Raw genomic sequence first — 26,708 nt, forward strand, 5'->3', positions numbered from 1 at the left:
GTATTGGTGAAGGTGTTTGGGTTTGAGACCACTGTGGTAAAAGTTGTCTCTGTTGTTCTGACACTTGTCTTCAAAGTAACTTTGTTGCCATATATGATCTTATCTGTCTAGACACCCATGTAGTCTGAATGAAATTAAAGAGTAGTAATGCCACAATGCATACATCTTTTAATCTAATTTTGACTTTAAAGGAAATGGCAGTGTGTCCTGCAACGTGAACTACAATCCAATCAAATCGCTGTAAATGTAGCCATGCTCAATTATATTACATGCCTTAAACAAAATGTTTTGTGCCATACTTGCCTACAGACTTGTCTTAAATCTGCCTTTTACAGCTAAGAACATTTGTTTTCAATCAACTCAGTAGTTATCTTGGCAAATAATCAGCTTCCGACCTCAACAAAGTACTGAAACTGCACGCATGAAATTGTTAAATGATATACAGCTGGATACTGAATCAGGTAAAATATCAGTTCTGATTTCACTAGATCTCAGTGCTTCATTTGACAACACACTGTTGATCATAAAATACTGCTTTACAGGTTGGAATATTGGGTAGAACTTTCCAGAACAGTCCTTAATTTGGTCAGGTCTTATTTAGAAGGCCAGAGTTATTTTGTTACCATTGGCAGTTATGAATCTGATGGGGCAGCTATGACATGCAGAATCCCACACGGTTCCGTTCTCGGACCTCTTCTGTTCTGTCCCTTGGGCCAAATTAGACAGTACAATGGTGCTGATTTCTATAGTTATGCATTTGATATACAAATATATCAGACTCTCTCACCAAATGACTACAGCCCAGTAGATTCCATGTGTCAGTGTTTGGAGCATACAAATAACTGGATGAGCCAAAACTTCCTTCAGTTCCTTCAAGGACAAAACAGAGATTATTGTGTTTGATGCAGCTGCTAGAGTTTTAACCAGGCTGTTAGCTGTTATGCTGCATACAACTGGAACAAACTCCCAGAAGAGCTTAGATGTGCCCCAAATTTAGCAATTAGGTTAAAAACATTTTTCATGTGCCTATGATTGAGCTCTGAGACTTGCACTCTTCTTATTACATTTTACCTTAAATAAGCTCGTTTTAATAATACTTAAATATTTTGTTTTAATTCCCTTTTATGTTTTTATTCTATGTTATGTACTCTGTACTTCTTTTTAATTATTATTTTAAAAATATTTTTCACTCTTAAGCACTTTATTTTTCCATTTCATGTTCCTTTTGCTTTATTTACACAAAGCACACTGAATTGTTTTTGTTTATGAAATGTGCTGCATAAATAAATATGCCTTGCTTACTGCTGGATGATGACTGTTGGTTAAAATTAAGATGTTTTAAAACTCCAGAAATGCTTCTGTTCCTGGTACACTGCTTTGCCTCTACAATGTCAGTGTCACAGTCACTCATGCTAACTTTAAAGGGCAATTCCAATGATTTTTTAAACGTTTTGCATGATTTAACCCTTAAGGTGTAAATAAAGCCATTCAGTGTGATTTAATGTGAAACGCTCTGTTCTAGACAAACTAAGTCAGAACTGTTCACAGTGGTGGTGATAGGAACAAGTTGTCTGAAGAGTTTAATGCCCTGAAAAGCTACCTTACAGGAAGTTATTCTTTTCAGAATATCTTTTCAGATTTAACACTATTTTACCATTATGAGTATTACATCTAAAAACTCAGAAGACACATGATAAATAAAACTGCTACATTTGCACTGTACACATGATGACCCCTGATTCTTATCACCACCACTGTAAATACATTAGAGTTTCTCTACAATGATACTTCACATCATATCACTCTGACTTTGATTGCATCTCAATGTTTAGATTAAACAGAATGTTTAGAAAATTGGGGGGGAATTCCCCTTTAAAATATCTGAACTGAGTTTTTTAAAGAAAACTGAAGCTCTGTTCTACTTTATACTAGGGATGCATGTTGATCACTCATAATATCAGTATCAACAAATATTTACTCTGTCAAAAAAATATTGGCATCAGACAGATTTGTTTAGATTTGACTGAAATCTCAAACTGATGTTTGATGACTCACCTATTTACTGTACTTCGGAAGAGAAGGATTTTTTTGGTTAGGCTGGGCTACTGAGCTAAGATATCTGCATTTATTAAGTTTACTGCATTTGTAACCCTCGACAAATGAGTTATATTTCTCTGCAATGCTAATCCAGGTGGGTTTAGTCCCAATTACTACATTTTAGAAATGCTTATGTATCGGCATCAGCAGATATGCATATAAAAAATATTAGACATTGATACTACTTGCCTCACCTGGTTTGATGGGAGACTTTATGGAACAGGAATTGGCAATAAGCAACTGTAAACAGGCCTTTTTCTTACTTATTTATATCTAGATGGGATGGAAAAGTACCTTTTATAAATCCAACTACTGTTTAGCCTCAAGCATTTAATAGTAAATCCTGAAACTTATCAAACTAATAATACTGACTGCACTTATGAACAGTGATAATCATGAGATGCATCTGTAATTAATGTATATAAAAACAATGTTTTGAGTTTTAGCAAGTTCCATAATGAATCTGGTGAGTATAAAGCAGTATGAGAGTTCAGTAAGGTAAGAATTTGGGTGACTATACTGCCCTCTATTTATGTGTGTCTAATGCAAATATAGGTGGGTCAGTCATCATACTGTAAATAGTCTCAAAGCAAAAAGAATGAAACAGTTCTTGTCAAACCGGCCTTCGGAAATGCAAACAGTTCCATCCTTCATGCCTGAAGAAACATTTTAAACATCATTTGATAAACAAAGTTAAAGCAAATGTGTCAGAATTTTTCTTCCTTCTTCCTTCAGACCAGCCTGACATACAGACTCATCACAGAGAGGTAGGTAACACAGAACTTGCTAACTTTACTAAAAACTTTACTGATAAATCAGTTACAATGATGGAATATAATATGAAGATGAATGTATACACTGTTCAGCCATTAGTGATAATAATTAATGTGAGTCCCAGTTGATTTTGATCTATGATATGCAGTTTATTTGGTATGTCAATACAGCTGTATGCAGATAAGCAGATCTCTGTAGTGTATTGTGAGTTAAACTTAATGACAGTTTACTGTAGAACCAGATTTTTATACTTTCATCTGAATTTGCTGTAAGAGAGGAAATAAATGAAGGTTGAATTTAATTTGACTGACGGCTTCATCCTCCAACACCATTAAGGAGGAGACATAAACTCCATGCTGACTAACAGCCCAGAAATGCCTGCAATTCCTTCATTCATTAAAAAAACAAACAGTTTGGTCATCATTTGACGGGTTTGGCTAACAGGCTAACAGGTGTCCTTGTTGAGTGACCTGGTAGGAACTGAGTGGAGCTCAGTGAAGTGGAGGTAGGTGAAAGTTTTCAAATTCAATGGATTTTCTATTTTACATAATCAAATAGTTGAATGACTCCTTTTGTCTGACTTTAACAATCATGTGCTGAATATATTGAGTCACAGTTAATGTCAATATTATTGTCTCCAAAGAATGAGCAGATTATCATTATATAATATACATTTATAATGATTTATAATGATTTTATATAGAAAGATGGTTCAGATTGTGCTCTAACTGAAAATATAGATTCAGATTACTGTAGAAACAGACGTTTCGGAGTGTAAGAGATTAGACGAAGGTTTATTATAATGTGAGTGACGTTGTGATCCTACGCCATGTAGGACGAGACCAGCTGTATGTTCTGTCGCCATTTCAAAGAAGCGCAGACAGTCATCGGTTGGAGCTCAGAGCTGATCTGCTGTACTAAACATAGTTTCAGTTCATAAAGAATGAAAAGATTGCTGACAAACTGCTGTTGGAAATGCCTGCAATTCCTTTCTTCCACTAAAGAACTGGACACTGTCTGACGGATGTGGCTGACAGGCTGCTCTTGTTGTCTAAACTGAAGTGTGACGGATCTGAGAGGAGCTCGATGAAGAACGGTAGGACAACACATTCACTCAGATTAAAGACTGAAGATTAGAGATTAAAGAATGAGCAGTTCATCATGAGATTATATAAATTTATACTGATTTTATATACAGTAATATTGTACTATAGATTAAAGTTTCACTTGAGAGTGACATTTCAGATTACAGTTAAAATGATAAAAAAAAGCAGGAAGTAACTCCAGTTGGTGTTCTTTAGGAAAGAAAACTGAGCTGGAAAAGTAAAACTGACTATTACTGAAGACTCAGTCTATATTATCAGGAAGTAAAGATTGTTTGATGGGAGAATTAATGTATTATTTGTTGTTTATCAGGATATTTTGGTGACTGTTGTCTTTAATACTGTGCTCTGTTGGAGGAATGACAGAAACAGGATAAATACACTGATTACAAAAGTAGATTGAGCTGTTGGTGTGACTCCAGATATTCTAGAGCTCATTCTGGAGAGCAAATAAGAAACTGCAGATTGTCTAGAAGTTAAAAAAGTATCCACTATACAGATATTTTAGTCCTTTGGTCCAACAGCAGTCAAAGTTTTAATGAGTTGATTGAGTAATTATTTATTTATTTGGGGTGCTTTTCTACTGATAATCAAGTTATGAAAAGTCTTGGTATTGTTTGTTTGTCTGTATTGTATTTTGTGTTATAAGTCTAGCATAAAATGCCATATAAATTAATAATGAAATATAAAAATGATAATGAACTAATCATAAATCTGTAAATAAATGTGAAAAATAAAATAAATTAATAATATTCTGAGAGTGATGGAGGAAGGAAAAGTACTACGAACTGATTAACCAGTAGTTAAAGTTCTGTGATTAAGAGAAAAAAGGACAGGGCACACATTTCCAGAAATGACTAAACTGTAGTTTAGTGTGTCAAATAGTTCAATTTTTTTGAGTCTATAAAGGATGAAGTGTTTCTAACTTTAAGGTTTTAAACATTATTATACTGGTATTACATGGTAATCTTATGTGTCATACTGTGTTTCATGCAGGGTTATTAACACTTATTGGATGCTCTCCTAATGCTGCTGATCTACTCCTACACTGCTTTGACCTTTTAATTTTTGAAAAATAGAGAAATGTACGATTTAAGGCAGAACTGAAAGAGTTTTAGTGGTCACCTGAAAAGCCAAATTTCAGATATTGAAAGTAATACTAGAAAGTAGTTCATCATGAAAAACACATATTCTGAACAGTAGAGGGTGATGTTGTTCCATTACTGACTGGCTCAGCAGCTCACAATAATAACAGAAGCAGGGGTGGTATTTCACCTCGCAGGATTTCTCAGTAAGCACAATAATTTAAGCCACAAGTTGATGGTTTTTCATTACGAATGTTTATTAGCTCTTCTGCTGTTGGACAGGCTTTTTTGGCCTAGGTTAACTGAGAAATCCTGTTTTGTGAAACACCACCTGGATCTCTGTCAGCTAAACTAAACAAACAAAACAACTAATAAATGGTCAAATAATTAAAGGTCTACTGTGACTGATATCAACTATGTGTGCATCTTCCTTCTTCACTGAAATGGGTTAGAGAAGGTTTGAGTGCTTTAGTAATTACAGCTTTATTAAGGTTATTCTCAAGATTTTGCTAGTAGTAGAATAACTATAATTATTTGACATTAGACTATTTCTACAGCATTGAATAGGCAGTGATGTGTTTAGGCTTTGACTCTGTAGACTTTTACTGAAGATACAGAGCACGAAATACTCTGGACACACCTTGAAATTTGAAAGGCTGAGCTGCAGACTGAAATCCGAAGCAGCTCTATTGTTGATGGTTGTCAGTAGATCTAATTTCTTGATGACCTCACTTGTTTCTGTTTCATTCTTACTTTTCCAAGCCGACTTTAACACTGCTAGTCTAAATATTGAGCTGATTTTGGTGTCTGATGAAATCTCTTATGAGAGATTTCAGTGAATCAAACTACCCAAAGGCGTTGGCTTACTCAGCGTGCAAATGAGTCATTTACATTGAAGAAAAGAAAAAAAAAAACAAGTTGGGGCAAGCTGCGCCACCACCACACACCATCAGCTCATGAAGTGAAATAAACACTACATTTTCCATTTTCTTCCATTATAGGTACTACCAGTGTTTCACCTCGCACAATAAGCGTGTCAGTAAAGGTAGGATAATCATTAAACAGACATAACAAACACAAGTCTATAAGAAAGATTTATTACCCCTTACAGGAACACAGAACTCTACACTGGTTGTTTTTCACTACAATCAGCTTTTGGTCTCTATTATTAATTCTTATGATTTTAAATAATAATACTGATGAGTATTATTATTATTATTATTATTATTATTATTATTATTAAGGGCAATTACACATCCACAAGTTCATGCTGATCTGTAATTATTTTATGATATGATAAGTTAATGTTGGGTAACTTTTACTTGAAATAGCTAAAACCTCTGTTTTTTAAATGCAAAGTCCCTTCATGTATAGCTTATAACTAACTCATTCAGTCACTTATTCACTTAAGTGTAGCATACAGAGCACTGATCCAACTTTTTCTCTGATACCTGAACTCAGGACATCAGCTAATACCATATACCATTTGGATATTTTTTTCTCTGTCAATTTAAAATCCGTATAATTTAGATAATGTGCTGTTATAATTGAAGAGTTAATTCCAAACATATATCTATTTGAAGAAAATTTTGGTTAAAATGAGACACACTGGACAACAACTTCATATTCATCCATATTCTTCTAATTTGTTTTAGGGCTACAAAGTCTAAATGATCACTGTAAGCATCTTAATTACAACCTTATTACTTTAAAAGCAAAAGACTGACAATTCAAATTTTTAACCCTACATTAAGTTGGTAAAGTGTAAAAGTCTGAATTAGTTATTTGCTGATGAAGCTGATGCGAGGTACAAAAGAATTAGAAAAGCCTTCCTGCACAGGGCTTTTATTCTGATGTACGTTGTTAAGAGGGGCTTTTATTTTGACACACTGCAGCCCTTTATGTAGGCTTTTAATTCTTGCAAAGAAACACTTACTTTCATCTATTTAAACTTGATTATTTTATAAGGTGCAAAAGTATATTTGCTTATTGACCGCTCCAGTGTACAGGATCAATGCATCACTAGTTTAGCAGACTGAAAATTCTAAAGAAGGGGGTGCTTTTAGCAGTCAAATAGCTTTTGGTGCTTCATAAGTGGAGTACTTTGCATCACCAGCTCTGTGTGGCCTCGATTAAATACAGAAAAGCAAGGAATGGCTTCAGTAAACTCATCATCAGGGTCTGTCTCACAAAGCAAGTTCAGTTTGGACAGACTTCCTGACTTTACAGCCTCACAAAACCTAACAAATGGAATCACACAACTCAAGTTTCATGATGGCGGTGAACAAGTTTCTCTGTTGACCCATTTTTAGGCTGTTTTCAGACTGCAGGCAAATCAGATTTGTTTCTCAAATCAGACCTTTTAAGACAACTGTCCTCACTGTTATTTGCGTGATCAGATTAGCTTTCTCTGTCCAGTCATCACCATCTGTGTGGGATGTTGTGTTAATGATGTAGTCGTCAGTAACTACGTAGCTACACTAGTGATACAGAAGTTTCAAATGCAGAAGCAGGAGAGATGGAAGTGCATCATCTCGCCCTCCAAACTCTTCAGAATTTTCTGGCATAAGAATTAATTCTTGGTGCTCTTCTTGAATCCCAGCATTTTCATCACTCTGGATTTGACACTGTCGTTGTGAGTGACGCCAAAGACACTTTGAAATCTGATTTGAGCGACCAGAGCGTCCAGACTGAGACCCATCTGTAAAAATCTGATTGGAATCACATTTCAAATCACCTCCAAATGTGGTTTGGATCCAATTTACAAAAAAGTGGATTTCATGTGTTTTTAGCTGTCCAGACTATCAAAAACCCGAATAAAAATCTGAATGCAATCTGGATATGACAAAAATCAGATTTGGGTTGGCAGTCTGAACATAGCATAGACTCTCGGGCGAAGATCAATGACCGTGCATGTGCACAAAAATGTGTTGTTCATAATGAACAGCCAATCATGTGAAACATGAGTAATCAAATAGATTATTTCTCAAAGAAGGATAAAGGAATCATACCACATACATTTGTAGAAAGTATTTCTCACAGTGCAACACTGTCACTGTGTTAGTGATTACTGGAGTAATGAGTGCTTTATATTCTTCATATCTGTGTAGTATGATTTGTTTCTTCTGCTAAAAAAAGCAATGTTAGTGATGACAAATGAAGAAAAAAAAAGTGACCAGAAGGGTCCACCTTGGTCAGTCCCTGAATGGTCTACAGCTCTGCACAGATTTGTCCAAAAGCTGTTTCTGATTTGAAATCCAGAACTTAACTGGTACTTAACTTAGATGCGCAGTACAATTGGCTATGGTGATGTAGCTCAGTAAAAGTGATCCACCCTTGTGAGAAAATCCAGGATTAGACTGAAGATTAAAGTTAGCTGGCTAAGCAAGAAATCCTGCTTGGTGAGACAGACTCTAGATGTTCAAGATAGTGAAAAAAAACCTGATTAAACTGCTCAGGTAACTTCAGATGTAACATCTACTTAAAATAAATCAGTAAATAAAATCATGTACAATGATGAGTACAAAATGCTGAAACACCATTTTATAGCAGTTTAAAATGTAATGTTTTTATAAAATTCGTAGCGTCAACAATAAACACAGCATAAATACAGAAATGGATTGTGTGAAAGCTTATATACAATTAATACTTGTGACCAGTTTTCAAATGGCAGACAGGTTAAAAATACTGACTAAAACTAGGCAGTAATCAGCAAAGAATGTAAAAATGTAAGTAAAAAGGATATTCTCATTCTGAAATAGTGAGTTGCTTCCTGATGCGTGAGTACACCACTAAGTCACTCTCGTCTTGAATTTCTGTCACTCCAGCTCTGTTTACCTGTAAAACACAGCAGTGTACTTCAGTACAAACAAATGGACTGCAGGATAAAACTGTTCAGATAATTTGACACCACATTGAAAATCTGGGAAATAAACAACAGAAAGTTTTAGAATTTAGAAAAATTTAAAACAAAGCAATGCAATGCAAAATTTGTGTGTTTCTGCACTATTTCAAAAGTTAAAATATAATTAAAATTTAAGCAAATTTGTGACTAATTTAATTAATAACAACTTTTTTATACAGAAATGTCGACTCTCAGGTGGATTTACGGGTGGTCTACTAATCAGAGGCTTTTGCACAAACTTGGGTAATTCACGCAGCTCAAGTGCATGCTGTCATTAAGGGAAAAAAAGAGGGTCTAAATACCAAATACTAAGAAATTCTGAAATTTATTTTAAGATTTCAACTTGTTCACGAACCTCAGAAAAATAAATACAGTGATATGTAAGATAATGATGCAAAAAATCATGAAAATACTTTCTACAATATTTGCCATATTGTTTATCATTAAACAGCACTCCATGGTATTTAGATGTTACTGTAATAAAGCCCTGGAACATTTCTGACTCCATTCTAAAATGACTACAAACAGATCAACATATATAAGAGTAAATTACATTACAGTGCACAGACATTCTTTGATAATAATGAAAGCATAAGAAAGTGCAGAGTTGTACAAATGTCTCGACACGTTGGTCGAACCAGCCAGATTTGTAGTTTACAGCGTCATCATGTCTTTGAGGACAATTATTTGCTAAAGGGAAAATGTGCGGTTTGTATTTGAAACGACGATCCTCCCATACAAGCAGACTGAGTACACACCAGAACTCTATTTAATTACATAGAAAATAGTGTCTTTATACTGAACCCACTGAAGCTCTGAATTTGTTCTGTAGTAGCTTCAGAAAGAGCCTCACTGAATCCACCAAAATCATAATTTTCCGAAAATTTTAAGGTTGTGTATTAAGTTAGTAAAAGAACTAATACAGTAAACTTGTCAGTTATTACAATAAAGCATGTTTGAAAAGTCTGAAGCGATTTCATGAGGTAAGTTCAAACAAGTCATTTAACTATATAAATACAGTACATAGAAAGATGAGTATAAATTATTCTAGCATTTGTACACACATGCTAATTGTCGATCTCCATTTTTGTCGATTTTTGTTTTTCAAATCATGTGAACATGTCAGCTGTCTGCTGACTGTTGTGTGAAAAATTCATAATGAATAGACCAATAGAAATTGGAATAAAACCTATTTGAATTAACTTACATTAAAAGAACATGTTAACCTTGTCCTGTAAAGTCACTATTTTAGAGAAACACATTTTCCTTTGAACAGCAACATAACAAACAGCTGATTTAATGAGAACTGTTCTCATTCCACTCCTGTTCAATTCCAGCTGAGGATTTTTTTGTTCAAAACTGAAGTGCAATCAAACACAAATGTTCACATCATCATAATCAAGTGTATATAATCACAGCACAATAACTTCAAAAGGAGTAACTATTAAATCTGTAATAAACTCACCTCATGAGAATTCTGAGGTTTAGTTTTCACCTCAGCATAATTCAGCTCAGCATCTTCACAAACTACAGACATAAAAAGACAGAACAGTATATTTTAAGTGTGTCATCTGTAAAAGTAGTATCATATGCAAAACAAACAAGCAAGCAACAAACAAACAACAAACAAACAAAAAAACAGTAATGACAGACAACTGATGTTGCAAAACCAGATGTATTTCTTGCCTTGATGCTTTGTCTTCTTTTTCCAGATGCACACAAATAATATTGATAGAGCAACAATCAGTCCAACAGGTGTCAGAACTGCAGTCAGTGTCTTGGAGAGACCTCTAGGAACTATCGCACCTGAATGTGTTAAAATAGTATTTGCTTCAGTTAGTCAATTTAGTAAACAAATACATTTACATTGACTGTACAAAAGAGCAAAGACAATCATTTCTGTGTTAAACCTCAGTAATTAGCAGGTGGATTTTCATATGTAGGGCATCAGAGAAATTAGTGAAGTTTTTTTAGTTGTTTTTTTGTGTAACCAACTAGAATATTCATCTTTCACTGAGCAACTAACACACAAAGTCAAAGTAATAATGATTGTATTACTTACCTGCTTTACAGCAGACGTTTGTAATGTCGAGCTGAGTTGTCTGATTGCTAACTGGATTAGCAGCTACACAGGTGTAAGTAGAACAGTCTGGGTTAGTTATATTCAGAGGAAGAAAAAGACGTTCACTGGAATCTGAGCTACTGATGCTGGAGATTCTCTCTTTCTCTTCATACCAGGACAAACTCACATCCTTCCCATTCTCCACAGAGCACAGAGGAGAACACGACTCTCTGAGACTCACTGAGCGCTTTTCTGACTGATTTCTGATTACTGGCTTTAATACTGGAGCTATGAAATAGAAAATAAAACGACAAAACAGATAAGAGTCATTAAAAAGTTATGTACAGCACTAGAACCTCTACCAACAATAACAATATAAAATAAAGCTATTAATTACTAGCAGTACAAACACATCAAATCACTGCTAGTTTAAACTGAAATGTGTTTATTTGGCCTGTTTGGCTGCTGTGGAGAAGATTCAGTGCCTGAGCTTATGCTTCAGTTGTTGTTCGTTAAACTCAGGCAGGTTTCAGCACGTCTGATATCTACTGTGGCTCATAAATGGCACATCTGAGCTGTGTGTTAAATCTCTGTTATACACTGACTTACTTCTGCCTCTGATCAACTCCCGTTCATGCTGGTTCTGTATGAGATCTCATCTTGCATACATACACTCAACATATATATATATATATATACATATATATAAACTTAATTTATTATAAAAAACCCCACAATTCCTCTGCTAATAAGTTGCCATAACTGTTGCAGCATCACATGGTTACTCTCTCTCATCCTCTGAGTAAGGAAAAGTGCAATAAATATCTATTTTACCTCAAATATCATTCAGCTTTCCCAACTTTAGCTAAAGCATGATATTACCCAAAAGAAACTTTTAATTGTTTTTTTATAAGAATTGAGTCCAGCACAGCCAAGTGACTTATTCAAAGTGTGACAATAATGGTGTACTAGTAGAGGTATTTTTATTATTTTATTTATATTTTTGCATATCAGTCATGTTTTTGAGTCATACAAGTCTTTACAATCAGGGTTCCCTTTAACTAACATTCAACTAAACACTTTAAATCCAACTGAATTTTAAGTTGAATGTAAGAGATTATCTAAATCTAACCCTAAACCTCTAATCCTAACCTTAACCTCAACCCAAAGCCTAAATCTAATTCTAACCTAATACTAGCCCTGACACTACTGATAATCAATTAATTTTTTAATCGGACAGTTTGCTAACAATTTAAATATCTACAGACAATATATAGGGGACAATCCAAAATAGTTTGACCAAAAATGTGTGCTGTTAGATATTCATTCAAAATACAATTAAACAAAACTTCATCATAATATTTACTCACCATAGACATTAACACTGAAGCTCCAGACCAGGACCCGTCCAGTAATGATTTGTAGTTTATAAATTCCAGAATCGTCTCTGCTGATGTTTGTGATGGTTAAAGATCCACTGTTTCTGTTCAGCTGCAGTCTGTCTCTGAATCTCTCACTGTCATAGTCTGTAATAATCTCTCCTCTAATGATCTGACTGTTCACTATCTTTATATCTGCATTCTCAGGTCCATAAATCCACAGTATCTGAGCATCACTTTGAACTCCAGTTAATCCAGTATGAATGGTTACAGTGTTTCTCTCCAGCTCCTGCAGTCTGACAACCTCTTCTCCAGCTGAGTACAACAGACCTGAAACAGTGTACGATAAAATATTAGTCTATTGACACACTCACATACAGAAGACATTCCACATCAATTTATTTTCAAAGAGACTATCACAAATTGATCTGAGATTGAAAAGTTATACTGACTGCATAATGTCTTTTGTGCAGCATTACAATTTAATACATATTTAGTACAGGTCCATCAGGCTTTGTGCTGCATGTCTACTATGAAGAAACACTGATTGATTTCTTCGGTTTCCTTATTAATATTAGCAGCCATGTATTTTTTGGTAACACTGAAATTTAAAGGAAAGAAAGGGCCCACAATGAGCCCCCTAATGCAAAATTAATCTATTATAAAAATGTTCCATGGTGTAAAACATGTACGTTATCCAGCACTGCAGCATATTTGGTTTTTTGCACACATTCATCTAGCACTGCATTCATAATTTGGATGTCTCACATTATTTGAATTGTATTGCATACTTTGCATAGCAATAGAACATCAAATACAATTTGAATTTTATGATCCTGAAGATCCACTTGTTTATAGGGAGTCCTCTCGGAAGATACCGACAACAATTCTTATTTTCAGACTAAAGCCAACAAACCTGCTATAAAGACTAAACTGTTTACTGTTAAGTTAGTAACTACATTTCAGTTCAGCTCTCATCTACCTTATCCTGACCATGGTAAAGTACTTGCCAATAATTGTCCTAATAGTACTGAGCATACCTTACCTGTAAAAACTGATATTACCTGTATACTGATATAGCTAGTTAGCTTGATGACGGAGGTTCAGTAATCGATTAGCAGTCTTGAAGGTTCAATAGATCCTTAACCATCTAAAATATTAGTTTAAAAAATGAGAGTGTAGAAAAGAAAACGTCTTATTTAAGTGGATCAAATTGCAAATCAAAAGTTTTTTAAATCCATCAAACACTAAGTGAGTCAGATGTAAGTTTTAAATCTTGTACATTTTTTTCATTTTGAATTTCGATAAAATTTTAGACATTGAACATTTAAATAAGCAGTGTTTGGTGCAGATAAGTTTCAGTGATGACACACAAACTTTGAATTTTACTTGAGGATATAATGTAGCTAAAATACTGCTTAGATTCAAAATGCCACATTCACTGCAATTAATACAGCTGAAATGCTTTTGAAGGTTAAAATACAAATATTAATATAAAGTAATTATTGCAGTACATTCAAAATTCAAAAGTTGTGTATGACTGCTGAAACCTCACTACACCATACACAGTTGTTTGTAGTGTTGGGTGTAATACAGCTTAAATATTATTAAAATTCAAAAATATAAAAAAATTAATAAAAAGTAGTCACAGCAACATATCCAAAATCCAAAAGCTGTGCATCATTGCTGACACCTTGGTGCACCATACACAGCTGTTTTTAATGTTGTAAATAATGCAGCTGAAATATTATTGAAGTTCAAAATACATACAAATTAATAAAACGTAGTTACAGCAATATATCAAAAATCCAAAGGCTGTGCATCATTGCTGACACCTCACTGCACCATACACAGCTGTTTTTAATGTTGTATATAATTTAGCTGAAATAGCTTTATACTTTATATTAATGTTTATGTATTTTGAATTTCAAAAGAATTTCAACCACATTACATACATCACTAAGACCATTGTATATGGTTCAGCAAGATGTCAGCAATCATACACAAGTTTTGGATTTTGGATGTAATGCAACATCTCATTTAAATAATTTTTTATATATAACTATATATAACTGCTTTATATAAATTTTTATTTATTTTGAACTTCAATAATTCAGCCACATTACATACAACACCAAAAATAATTGTGTATGGTGCAGCCAGGTATCACCAATCATACACACATTTTGGATTTTGGATATAATGCAATATCTCATTTAAATAATTTTTTATATATTTTGAATTTCAATTATATTCCAGTAACATTACATACAGCACTACAAAGAATTGTGTACAGTGCAGTGAAGTGTCAGAAGTCATACACACATTGTGGATATTATGCAATAAATACGTTATTTTTTTTTTTATTTAAATTGAACTTCAATAGTATTTTGCCCATCTTATATACAACACTAAAAACTACTGTGTATGGTGCAGTGCAGTGTCAGCAATGATGCACAGGCTTTGGATTTTGGATATAATGCAATAACTACTTTATATTAATTATTATTTATTTTGAACTTCAATAATATTTTGGCCATCTTACATACAACATTAAAAATAACTGTGTATGGTGCAGTGCAGTGTCAGCCATGATTCACAGCTTTTGGATTTTTGATATATTGCTGTAACTACGTTTTATTAATTTCTGTGTATTTTGAACTTCAATAATATTCCAGCTGCATTATTTACAACATTAAAAACAGTTGACTATAGTGCAGTGAGGTTTCAGCAATGATGCAAACCCTTTGGATTTTGGATATATTACTGTAATTACTTTTTATAATTTTTTCAGTATTTTGAATTTCAATAATATTTCAGCTAAATTATATACAACATTAAAAACAGCTGTGAATGGTGCAGCAAGGTGTCAGCAATGATGCACAGCCTTTAAATTTTGGATATATTAATTTAACTTTTATCAGTTTTGAATTTCATTAGCATTTCAGCTGTATTACACCCAACACTACAAACAATTGTGTATGGTGCAGGTAAGTTACAGGAATCATGCACAACTTTTGGATTTTTATTGTACTGCAATAATTACTTTATATTAATATTTGTATTTTAACCTTCAAAAGCATTTCAGCTGTATTAATTGCAGTGAATGTGGCATTTTGAATCTAGGCAGTATTTTAGCTACATTATATCCTCAAGTAAAATTCAAAGTTTGTGTGTCATCACTGAAACTTATCTGCACCAAACACTGCTTATTTAAATGTTCAATGTCTAAAATTTTATCGAAATTCAAAATGAAAAAAATGTACAAGATTTAAAACTTACATCTGACTCACTTAGTGTTTGATGGATTTAAAAATCAAAACTTTTGATTTGCAATTTGATCCACTTAAATAAGACGTTTTCTTTTCTACACTCTCATTTTTTAAACTAATATTTTAGATGGTTAAGGATCTATTAAACCTTCAAGACTGCTAATGTCTGTCGATTACTGAACCTCCGGCATCAAGCTAACTAGCTATATCAGTATACAGGTAGTATCAGTTTTTACAGGTAAGGTATGCTCAGTACTGTTAGGACAAGTATTGGCAAGTACATTTTAGTTACAGGTTAATTCAAAGTCCTTTTTCTAAATTAAAGTGGTGTGTATTTCTAACCATAATTTACAGTAAATAACACAGTTAATCAGATGTGCATGGACACAGTGTTTATGGCGCTATTGACGTTTTATTGTTTGGCGGTGTCTATTGTTAGCTTGAACAATTAAAATATGTATTTAAATACACTGAAACGCTTTGGAGGAAAACAGAGGCGTGTGCATGGATGTGGGCGTGGTCTAGAAGTGCATGATTTCCCTTCTGACTGAAAAACGTGTCTCAGTTCTATGGTATTAACACAAAATAGCGGTACGTTAAATGTCACCCAAACTTTAAAAGAACAGGTGTGCATCACTCTCTGTGGTCGTACTGTCATGAATATGTAAGTCTTTACTGACTACCGTAGTCCGATCAAATGTTATTAGCGCCGAAAAGACGAATATCGAAAATAAAACTAACTTTACCGTGGTCTGATCCTGCTATTCTTTCTTTCATGCCTCCATCATCCTCACAACCCCACTGATCTCACTACTGCTTCAATGTTCAAGCTAAATCCAACACACTTTATATACAGATCTATCACTGATATTACTGTATGTCACACTGGTAGATCATCATATGCACCTACTTTTACTTCTGCTCTACTGCATAAAGCATATTACTATTTACAACTACGATAATTACAGTTAAAATATGAACAAAGTCGTGCGTGCACTGTAAGTTCAGAGCTCCTCATTTTCCTGGAATAGTTTGAGGAAAACAGACTTACAGTAAAGCAGGTGAAGCAGAGCTGGATGAATCCTGTATTCTGAGAACATTTTAACCAGCCATTCTAATCAACCAGCTTCATCAACTAACTCTTCAACTCCATCGTCAGTTTTCTACTCAGCTTTATAGCAAAACAAAAGAAACACACAGAGCTGATGTGCTCGCGCTGGGCTGGGCTGGGCTGGGCTAGACTGGGCTAGACTGGGCATGCCCATCATGCATTGCGTAAAAAGGGGCTGTGTCACCGTTTTAAAATCAACTAGAACTACGACGATGTTAGTGAAGATGACTATTTTAACTGATAAACAGCCAGTATTACATAGAGGTTACCTTTTAGCTGCCTGTTTTTATACTAAAAGCACTGGCGGTACAGCTAAATTACAGTGAAAGGTTATGGATTAACTTCTGTGATTAAATGTAGCTTTTTTATATTATAAGTTTATATTTTTATATTTGATATGCGAAACTGTTTCTTTGCAGTAAGTTGTGTTTTTGCTAGTAAAAAACGCTAAATATCATTCGAATAAATACAAATAAAGTTCTATAACGTAGGAGTTGAAGAGGCATGATACAAGTGCGAGATGCTTTTATTTAAATCAGACCTAACAGAGTCCAGAAACCCAGCAGAAAAGGTAAGCAGAACAGATAAATTCATAGTGAGACAAAACAAAGGAAAACAGAACTAAATCAGAAACAAAACCCCCCCAAAAAATAATAATAAATAAATATATAAAAAAGCAGGCACCGGCAACAGGGTATATAGACAATGCAAGACAAAGGGACTGAGCAAACACAGGCATACAAAAACACTGAGGGGAAACAAGAAACACCTGAAACTAATAAGAGGATGGGGCTACAGACTAATGGCAGGTGGAGCAGGTGACAAGGGAGCAAGACGAGGGAGGAGACAGACCAAAACAACAACAAAGGCACGTGGCACAAGAAAACAAAGGCAAGCTGAAAGAAATGAATCCAAGGATTCAACACCATATTCAAAAAAGTTGGGACGCTGTGCACAATGTAAATGAAAATAGAATGCAATGATATTTAAATCAGGTAAACCATATTTTAAAGGAAAATACTACAAAGACAACATATCAAATACTGAGAAATGTTATTGTTTTTTTGAAAAATATTTGCCCATTTTGAATTTGATGCCAACAACATGTTCCAAAAGAGTTGGGATGGGGGCATGTTTACCACTTTGTTTCATCACCTCTTCTTTTAACAACACTGTAAGCATTTGGGAACTGTGGAGACCGATTGCTGTAGTTTTGAAAGTGAAATGTTTTCCCATCTTGTTTGATACAGGATTTCAGCGGCTCAACAGTTTCGGGGGCTCCTTTGTCATATTTTTTATTTAATAAAGCACCAAATATTTTCAGCGGGTGACAGGTCTGGGCTGCAGGCAGGCCAGTTTAGCACCTGGACGCTTTTACTACAGAGCTGTGCTGTTGTAATACATGCAGAATGTGGTTTGTCATTGTCTTGCTGAAATAATCAAGGCCTTCCCTGAAAAAGACGTCGTCTGGATGGCAGCATATGTTGCCAAAAGGTGTATAAATCGTTCAGCATTAATAGATGCAGCGACGAACTGTTTTCACAGACAGTGGTTTTCAGAAGTGTTTCTGAGCCCATGCAGTGATTTCCACTAGAGAATCATGTCTGTTTTTAATGCCTGAGGGCCCAAAGATCACGGCCAGCAAATACTGGTTTTTGGCCTTGTCACTGGCATACAAAGATTTTTCCAGATTCTCTGAATCTTTTAATGATATTATGTACCGTAGATGATGAAAAGCAAAAGTTATTTGCTATTTCATGTTGATAAATATTATTCTTGAATTGTTGCACTATCTGCCTATGCAGTCTTTCACAGAGTGGTGGCCCCCTCCTCATCTTTACTTCTGAAAGACTCAGCCTCTCTGAGATGGTCTTTTTATATGTTGCTGATCTGTTGCCAATTAACCACCAGGTGTTTTTTTAGCATTACACACCTTTACCAGTCTTTTATTGCCTCCGTCACAACTTTTTTGGACTGTATTGTTGGCATCAAATTCAAAATGGGGAAATATTTATCAAAAAACAATAAAATTTAACAATAAAATAAAATACAAGTTATTAATTTTTTACATTTTTAAATATATTTTTCAGGACATAATTTTGAGAAAATTAGATACAAAATAATCCACTTGGAGAAAGAAGGGACCACACACACCTGCAGCTCTTCATTTGAGCATTCAAATCTACTCTCATTTTTAGTGACTTATGATTGTGCAATTATGTGATTAGGGAGACGCCTACAACAGAACTAGAAAAGTATACGTATATATATATAAAACCTAAGAATATACTATTTCACTAGAGCAGATCTGGTAAATTTCACTGAAGAGTTTTTATTCTTAGTGTGTTGGAGGGTTTAATACATCCTTCCTATATTTACCATCATCCACAGATCAATACATTATCACATGCTTCTGTGGTCTAATGAGCTGCTGCTCTGAGAACCATAATGGAAAATGAACATTGTATCATTTGTTTATTCATCCATCATCAGGTATTCAGTATCTGTTGTTTTTTTCACAGTTTCAAGCTCAGCAGTCTGCTGTATGAGATGAACAGGTGAGTGAGCTATAAAAACAACAGTGAAAATGAAATTAAAAAATGAAACTACACACAGTCAGGGTGATTTCAACCTCCTGTTCTTTGTTTTATTTGCAGGTCAGTCATCAGTTGCACTTCATCCTCCTGCAAAACTCCAGCTTAATTCCTGCTTCTCCAGCTGTTTTATTGTGTAGTTGCTTTTTTTAACTGTTGTCAGACATTTTACTTCTCTGTTTTGTGGTCTGGCTTTTGTCATCAGTTTCAGGGCAACACCACAAAACTAAACAGAGACCACCAGAATAGACGTTCTCAGCTTCTCAGACTAAAAGTGTCATGTTCTCAGATGGTGGGAGGACTTAATGGGTAATGGAGGTCCTAAACAACACCCCCTGACATTCACTAAACCACCCCCACATACTACAACTGTCCATTGCATGTATATTGTAAAAGGGTCAAAATGATAATAATTGTAAATTTTTAAATAAAGGCGTTTCATATTTTTTCTTTGCGTCTCAGTAAACACAACACTGCATTGTTATTTTCACATTCAGTTTTTCATGAAAAAGAGAAAAAACATTCTCCATCAACAGTCCTATAGCTGTACACACTGTTACTCACCTCCACATCATTCACTTCACAGTGAGATGAAGAACAAAGAGGACGTCTAAACAAGAACGTACAAAAACAGCTTTGCTCAAACATGATATTTAGGGGCCAGTCACTGACCCTACACTGTTTACTGATATAACATTAGAACTATTTAATAAATATGTAAAGTTATTCAGTCTGTTCATTTCTGTTTCTGGCTCAGTGCCTCTTACTGCACTGTGTTCAACACAACTCAAACAGAGTCAATGTTTACATTGTTCTGATTTTGAAACTACTCATTTGATCAGTTACAGTCTACTGCAGTAGTGTTTAAGAAGATGGGGCATTTTATAGAGTCCTTATATGAAAGTCTGTTTACTCTTGGGAACACCCCCGAGCAGTTATTTCCAGTCAAACAAGATCAGATTATCTCTTTGAATGGGGAGCTACAAACCTGAAACTGAAACACACATTATGGTTTCAGAAATATATTTGAAATCATTTGCAAAATCTACTTTTTGGATTGAAATTATTATGTATATACGTTATTTTAGCCAAACTAATTATGTGATTTTGTTCTGATTTGCCAGTAATTTTTTTGGGGGGGGTTCTTCTGGCTACATCTCCACAGTGAAGGGGGCTTTTTCCTTTTCACGGCTTTACCAGCAAGCTGATTTCATTGAAGGGTGGGACTTTCCCATAACAGATGCCATGTTAAGTGTTTTAAGCTTTCCCATTCATTTTCCAGCCAGTGAACTGTTTCCTCTTATAAAGTCTTTGGCTTTTTGTTCTCTGGAGGAAACATGTTCATTCTGAACTGTAGTCGTGTCATTTAAACCAGCTCAACAAAGAAAACTGACTTTAGGTCTGAAAGAGTAAAGCCAGAATCAGTGAAACAGACCCTGAACAGGTTCAGTTTACTTCATAGTTATTGTACCATGCTGTCAGTTTGGAATATTCCTGCCCTTCCTGCCCTTATTTTCTTAGATAAGGTGTGTCTCTCTGTGTGAACTGAACCCTGAGACCTTCTTTAGAATGTCTCTGTTATCTGTTCATCTTTGCAGTAGACTGTAATGCTTGTGACATCCAGACTTCACGCACAGAGCACAGACTTTACTGCTGCTTTAATTTGAAAGAACAAGTCAGAATAAGACAAAATACAGTTTAATGCTGTCTTGAAATCTCCTTATTTGGGTTGTTTGTGACAGCAGACTGCAATGACTTCATCATTTCAGCTCCACAGGGAATTATAATAAAATCTTTTGCTATTTCCAAACTCTTCCAGCTTCCTTGAAGATATTCCCTAAGAATATTCCTTATTTTAAATCTCTTCTACAGTATGATAGTGGTGAAAATTAAATAAAATAATATTACACATGGAATTATGCAGTTACCAAAAATGTTAAACAAGTCAAAATAACTTCTATTTTAGGTTCTTCCCCACCCCCAGTAAACGCTTTGTATGCAGTATTTAGCACATCCTGTATGAGCGGGTCTTTCTCTCGCGTGGCTGTGGTTGGGTAAATGCTAACGCTAGCCACAAACATTTACATTAGCCTGACCATCATGTTTCGCTCTCACTGCAGTCAGTCAATATGTGTGAACACTCAAGTTCTCAATAAAAGATTACAGACAATAATTTCACATATGTGAAAACCAATGTTCTCTCTCTCTCACGCAAACACACACACATGCACACATACAAACGCACACACATACACGTGCAGTCGCATGTAAAAGTTTGGGCACCCTTGTCAAATGATGTTTTGTTGATTTTCTAATTGAAAAGTAGTTAACACACCGCCACAGAGAACACAATTATGATTTTTTTTTTTTCTACAAATGGTCTGTACAATTTCTAAGTTGGGTTAAGAGACCCTTATTAGTCCCACAATGGGGAAATTTTACCTCCACATTTTAACCCATCCGTGCAGTGAAACCCCATACACACTAGTGAATGCACACTGGGGGAATAGGGTGTTTTGCTCAAGGGCACTTCAGTCACATACTGTCAGCTCAAGGAACCGAACTGGCGACATTTTGGTCACAAGACATGTTCCCTAACCTCCAGCCCATGACTGCCTGCAACTGCCTATTCATTTTGGGAAAAGTTTTGGTGTCCAGTTTTGCTGTTTAATTCTCTCTCAAAGATGAAAGTTTAAGTGCTGTTTATCTGATACTGACAGTTTTGGTAGTCTACCAAAGTCTATTGGTGTTTTGGGTCCCATTTTTTCAGCTTGTTCAATTTTTTTTAAACTCAAGTTTTTGAAACTTCTGTTTTTTTCATTTATGTTCATTTGGTCTTTTTCCCTCCTTTAACCAACTACATGATTTCCACCCCCCAACCATTATTATGATACCACTTCCTGTTTGACGGTGAAACAGCATGTCTTTCAGTTCTGATCATCACATTGAACTTTCATCACATGAGTGAGTGATCAGTGAAGAGCTCTGAACGTGCATTAATTACAGCTTTTAGTTTTTAATGTTATCAGATCAATTAACTTTATGAAATTTCACAGTGATGATCTTTATCCTCCGATAACAGTCATGTTAAATTAAGAAGCTGGGTTTAAAAGGGTTACAGCTCTAATATTCTAGAAAATTTATGAACATAATGGATGATTATCCCTTTAAAAATGCTGAAATAGAAGAGAGAAAAGGAGAAAAGAGAAAGCTGAAGGTGTTTCTCCACCAGATGTCCCTCATCAAGTAACTGCCTTCTGTTAGTGAATGAAATATAAGCTGTGTGTTATTTTTTATGAACATGAAGCAGAACTGCAAAAGCTGTTAATCTGCACAAAGCTGTTAATCTGATGCTTGTGATGTTATGGTAAGACCATATGTCAGCAACAGCAAACCATCCTGCAGAAAGACTGTTATGAATCCTTAGCACAGTCATTGAATCACTGAGGAGACGTACTGAATGGGAAAAGAATGCTTTATACAGACACTGCCCACTGATATACTGCAGCTTTACACCTGTTACAGTTTAAAATGTCTTGGTCTGTTTGATTTAGTAATTAGCCTCCAACTGTCCACTCATACACTCACTCTGAACTGGTTAAAATGTATTTTGGAGGACTGCATGCATTTCTGTCTCAGTTTCATTAACAGACTTTATCATGGATGTAACAACACGTGGCATTAAAAAAACTGAAAACTGTCTTTATGGGTTAGAAAAGGAAAATGATGGTTACAAATATAATGTGAAAACAGCTTTATAAATACATATTCACTTCAGTGACGTGAAGTACTCGGGACACTAATAGTTTAGTGAAAGTGTAAAGAAGTAGAGAATCTGTCTATAAAGAACATTTACACACAAACAGAAACAGACACACTCTCATTCAACTGTACTACTGAACAAAGCACACCACTGTACAGATCAATGTCCTGCCCCAGATACAGAAACCCACAGACTCCATTATGAGTTTCAGAGCTGCATTAAGATTCTACACTGACTGTGCATGCAGAGGCACTGAGGGTCTAAAAGTCAAACTCATAAATCTTACAGTGATTGAAGCTGCTCTCTAATGTCTTTTTAAATGGCTTTTTTGGACAGAAGTGAAGTTATTTTGCTCATTTTGCACAGATCTTGTTCCTGATTGGTTTGAAGGTGGTCATCTTGTATTCAATTTCAGTAGTTGTTGTAATTTCTCAATCCTTGCATACTGCACAGAGAAGAAGCATTGAAATTATAAGCAAACATGTTAAAAAATAGCCATAAGAGTGTTTGGGTTTACTAAAAATATATGTATATTAACATACTTGTAAAATTTCATCATGCTGGTTTAGTTTATTTCCAGTGTGGAATGTCTTGGCAACTTCTAACAAACCACTAATGTATATACATGTGTATATATGTATATATACGGATATACATGTGTGTGTGTGTATATATATATATATATATATATATATATATATATATATATGCAGATCACATATTGTATATACTATATACTTTGAACATCTCTGCTTGAAGGAACATTGTGATGCACGCAAGAGCCATTACAAAAACATCCTCAAGCTTTAAAATATCATAAAAGGATGAACCTGAATTGAGTGTGTGTGTTTCCTTTCACATTTTCTCCTAATTTATTCACGTTACCCACGAGTCCCCACCACTTCCCTTTCACCTGTGTCATGTGAAGTCATTGAATGTTTGAATGCACTTAACAATAATATGAGCTCGTACAGTACTGTGAAAATGACAGAGAGCACCATCCATTCATTTATTTAATGTCAAATTTGCTGTTGTTGATTTTCAGCATAAAATAAAAAAAACAAAAAATATTTAACAGAAAATTACACAGAAGTCTTAAAAACTACATACACTATCAATAATTTAAATGTTTAGTGCATATGCGTCAGACTCCAGTCCTTGGAGGCCAAAACACTGCAGACTTCAGCACATTGCCTCATTAAACACACCTGATTCAGCTCATCAGCTAATTAATAAGGCCTTCGTGAACTGAATTCAGAGTGTTAGATAAGGGTAAACGCTAATCTCTGGAGCACTTTGGCCTGGAAGATCCTCAGTTTGACATGCCTGGTTTAGTGTGTCCACGCTTTGCTTTTATTACAGCTTCTATTCTTTTCAGGAGATTGAATTTCAGGGATAGTTTTCCATGCCTCCAAAGTTGGGTCTTAAGCTGGTTGCTTCTCTTTTCTGCTACTCACAATTCAAATAATAAAAACATTCAGTGATGTTGAGGTCTGGACTCTGGGTGTGGTCAGTCAATTGTTCTGAGAACAACAGCAGCTTTTTTGTTGGATCTACAAATTGTTCTGTTCCTTTTTTCTAGGGTTCTCCTTTTTACACTTATTTTCCTTCCTTCCTGTTTTCCTTCCTCATCCAAGTGGATTATTTTATGTCTAATCTCTTCAGAAACAACTCCTGAAAAATGACTAACTCTTCTTTTTGGCTGGAAATTAAATAAATGTAGGGCTGCCTTTTACTCAGTATTGCACCTGTACAGAATTACTGATACAAAATAGCACCAGAACTTTCTCTGTGAATAATAAGCCTCAACTCGACCTCAGTTGTAATGGCTCATTCAACACTGGTTTGTTATGAAAGAGAAGAAGTGTCTGGGGAGAGATTATCTTCTGCCCAGAATGTGTTTATCCCTCATGATCCACCATGTTTATTATAGACCTGGTGGCCTGGCACACCCAAGGAGCTCTTCACACGAACATGTACCTTATGAACTATGTGTACATACATACATACACAAACACGCACATACATTCACATACATTTCCTAGATATCTCTATATATACAGAATGATGTCATACCTGGTTATTTCCTGTCACCTATTGCTGTCCTAGCACACATCGCTCTGTATGTTGCTGTTGGTTGTTGTCATTGACCTTGTTGAGCATGTGGAAACTGCTGTAGTCAAGGCTGGATTAACTTGATCACCTGTATTGTAATGATATCATACACATCACATATAGTAGGTAAATAGAGCAGTGATGAAGATAAATATGTAACAAATACACACACAACTCTCCTACAGCATATTACAGCCTAATGAAAAACAAAATGAGTCTGTGACCCCAGTCACACAATAAGCTGGACTATATGACCTCATTAACCAAACAGTAGGTCAATATGAGTGTTAATCATGACATTTATACACAATGGAAAGTTCAGCTTCTCTGTTCAAATTATGTAGATAAATAAAACTCAAAGAAATGAGTACAAAGCACAGTTATATTGAGTACAACAGAAAAAAAAAAGTTATCAACGCTCTAATAACACTGTGGATTACAATTTACAACTGAATTACTGCAAGTTTTAAATTACTGTAAAAGGTCCATCATTCTATTACATACATTAAAGTGGGCCCTGAATGTCAGCTGTAAAATATCTGCACAAAATGGGAACAGTGTCATCTGCTGATGCACTTTCAGTTACCAGAGAAGTTCAAGTGGTGATACATGTAAGCCTGCTAAACGTTTTGGATAATTTAATAGCTGCATTATTCTATTATTCCTCAATCTAATAAAACCCTACAGTGCAACTGACAAACTTTATGTTGTTGTTACTGACTGTTTGGCTCATTTTAGCACTTCTGAAGAAGAAAAAATAAAAAAATAAAAGCTTGTGATTCAAATAAAAAATGAACATTCCTGCAGCTGTTTTATGGACACACTCAAACACTGAAACAGTAAAATCATATGTCATATAATGAATATATTAATACAGTACCTTATTTCTGGTGTATTTGGAGTCCTATGATGGCCATCTTGGCTTTTTAGAAAGATCTGGCATAAATCTCCTCAGGCCATTAGACCGGTCTATAGGAAAATCTTACTTCTTGTTACTCTGTGGACTATGCGGCACAGCAGGGGTGTCCAGTTTTAGTTACAAAGGGCCAGTGTGGCTGCAGGTTTCAAACAAAGCAAAAGCACACAAGAACAACTGTTTGAAGACTGAGACTAGCTGATCGAACAAGCAGAATCAGGTGAGCTCCTGCTTATCTGGAGTAAAGACCTGCAGCTTCACTGGCACTATAAGGCACAGCTAAGACTGGACACCCCTGTACTATTCTGCAGTGTCTCTGTGGACAAGCTCTGCCAAGAACATTTGCATAATTTCCTTAGTTGAGATCCCCAACGACATCCTAACTGATGAAAGCACATTTGTCACACACCCATCATAAACTTTATAAGCTTTTAGTAATAAAATCAAGTCAGATGAGTGTTTACTGCCCACAGACTGACAGATTGATGAAATGCTTCAATAAAACCCTTCAAATCATGGTTTATAAGTTTACA

At 35.0% G+C, this 26,708-nt stretch overlaps 1 protein-coding gene and 2 long non-coding RNA genes across 4 annotated transcripts; 2 read left to right on the forward strand and 1 right to left on the reverse strand.

Annotated features, from left to right (window-relative positions):
• Positions 1–2,620: 2,620 nt before the first annotated feature.
• LOC118803748 lies at positions 2,621–12,706 on the forward strand. Its single transcript, XR_005006921.1, has 5 exons — positions 2,621–2,864; positions 3,208–3,376; positions 3,876–3,967; positions 6,061–6,104; positions 12,612–12,706. It is a non-coding gene; the product is annotated as an uncharacterized LOC118803748 (long non-coding RNA).
• On the reverse strand, positions 8,598–17,564 carry LOC118803746 (SLAM family member 5-like). 2 transcript variants are annotated; one of them, XM_036564237.1, is made up of 6 exons: positions 16,728–17,564; positions 12,396–12,734; positions 11,026–11,088; positions 10,650–10,769; positions 10,429–10,490; positions 8,598–8,896 (listed from the first exon to the last, which is right to left on the reverse strand). In XM_036564237.1, exons 1-6 carry the CDS (start codon positions 16,774–16,776, stop codon positions 8,807–8,809), a joined length of 723 nt encoding a protein of 240 aa, XP_036420130.1. In that variant the 5' UTR covers positions 16,777–17,564; the 3' UTR covers positions 8,598–8,806. The 2 variants fall into 2 exon arrangements, with proteins under 2 accessions (XP_036420130.1, XP_036420129.1); XM_036564236.1 differs by having other exon boundaries at positions 11,026–11,313.
• Positions 17,565–19,263: 1,699 nt separating this feature from the next.
• LOC118803750 lies at positions 19,264–19,829 on the forward strand. Its single transcript, XR_005006922.1, has 2 exons — positions 19,264–19,345; positions 19,445–19,829. It is a non-coding gene; the product is annotated as an uncharacterized LOC118803750 (long non-coding RNA).
• Positions 19,830–26,708: the final 6,879 nt, after the last annotated feature.

The sequence above is a fragment of the Colossoma macropomum genome, unplaced genomic scaffold, assembly GCF_904425465.1.
Source record: "Colossoma macropomum unplaced genomic scaffold, Colossoma_macropomum, whole genome shotgun sequence".
In the NCBI taxonomy this organism is placed as follows: domain Eukaryota; kingdom Metazoa; phylum Chordata; class Actinopteri; order Characiformes; family Serrasalmidae; genus Colossoma; species Colossoma macropomum.

Excerpts from the sequence above, each read along its gene's own strand:
- LOC118803746 (XM_036564236.1), bottom strand. The coding sequence starts at position 16,776 with ATGTTCTCAGAATACAGGATTCATCCAGCTCTGCTTCACCTGCTTTAC. Across the intron at positions 12,735-16,727 it reads TCTGCTTCACCTGCTTTACT|GTCTGTTGTACTCAGCTGGA; the intron begins GTAAGTCTGTTT and ends ACACTGTTTCAG. Across the intron at positions 10,491-10,649 it reads AAAGAAGACAAAGCATCAAG|TTTGTGAAGATGCTGAGCTG; the intron begins GCAAGAAATACA and ends TTATGTCTGTAG.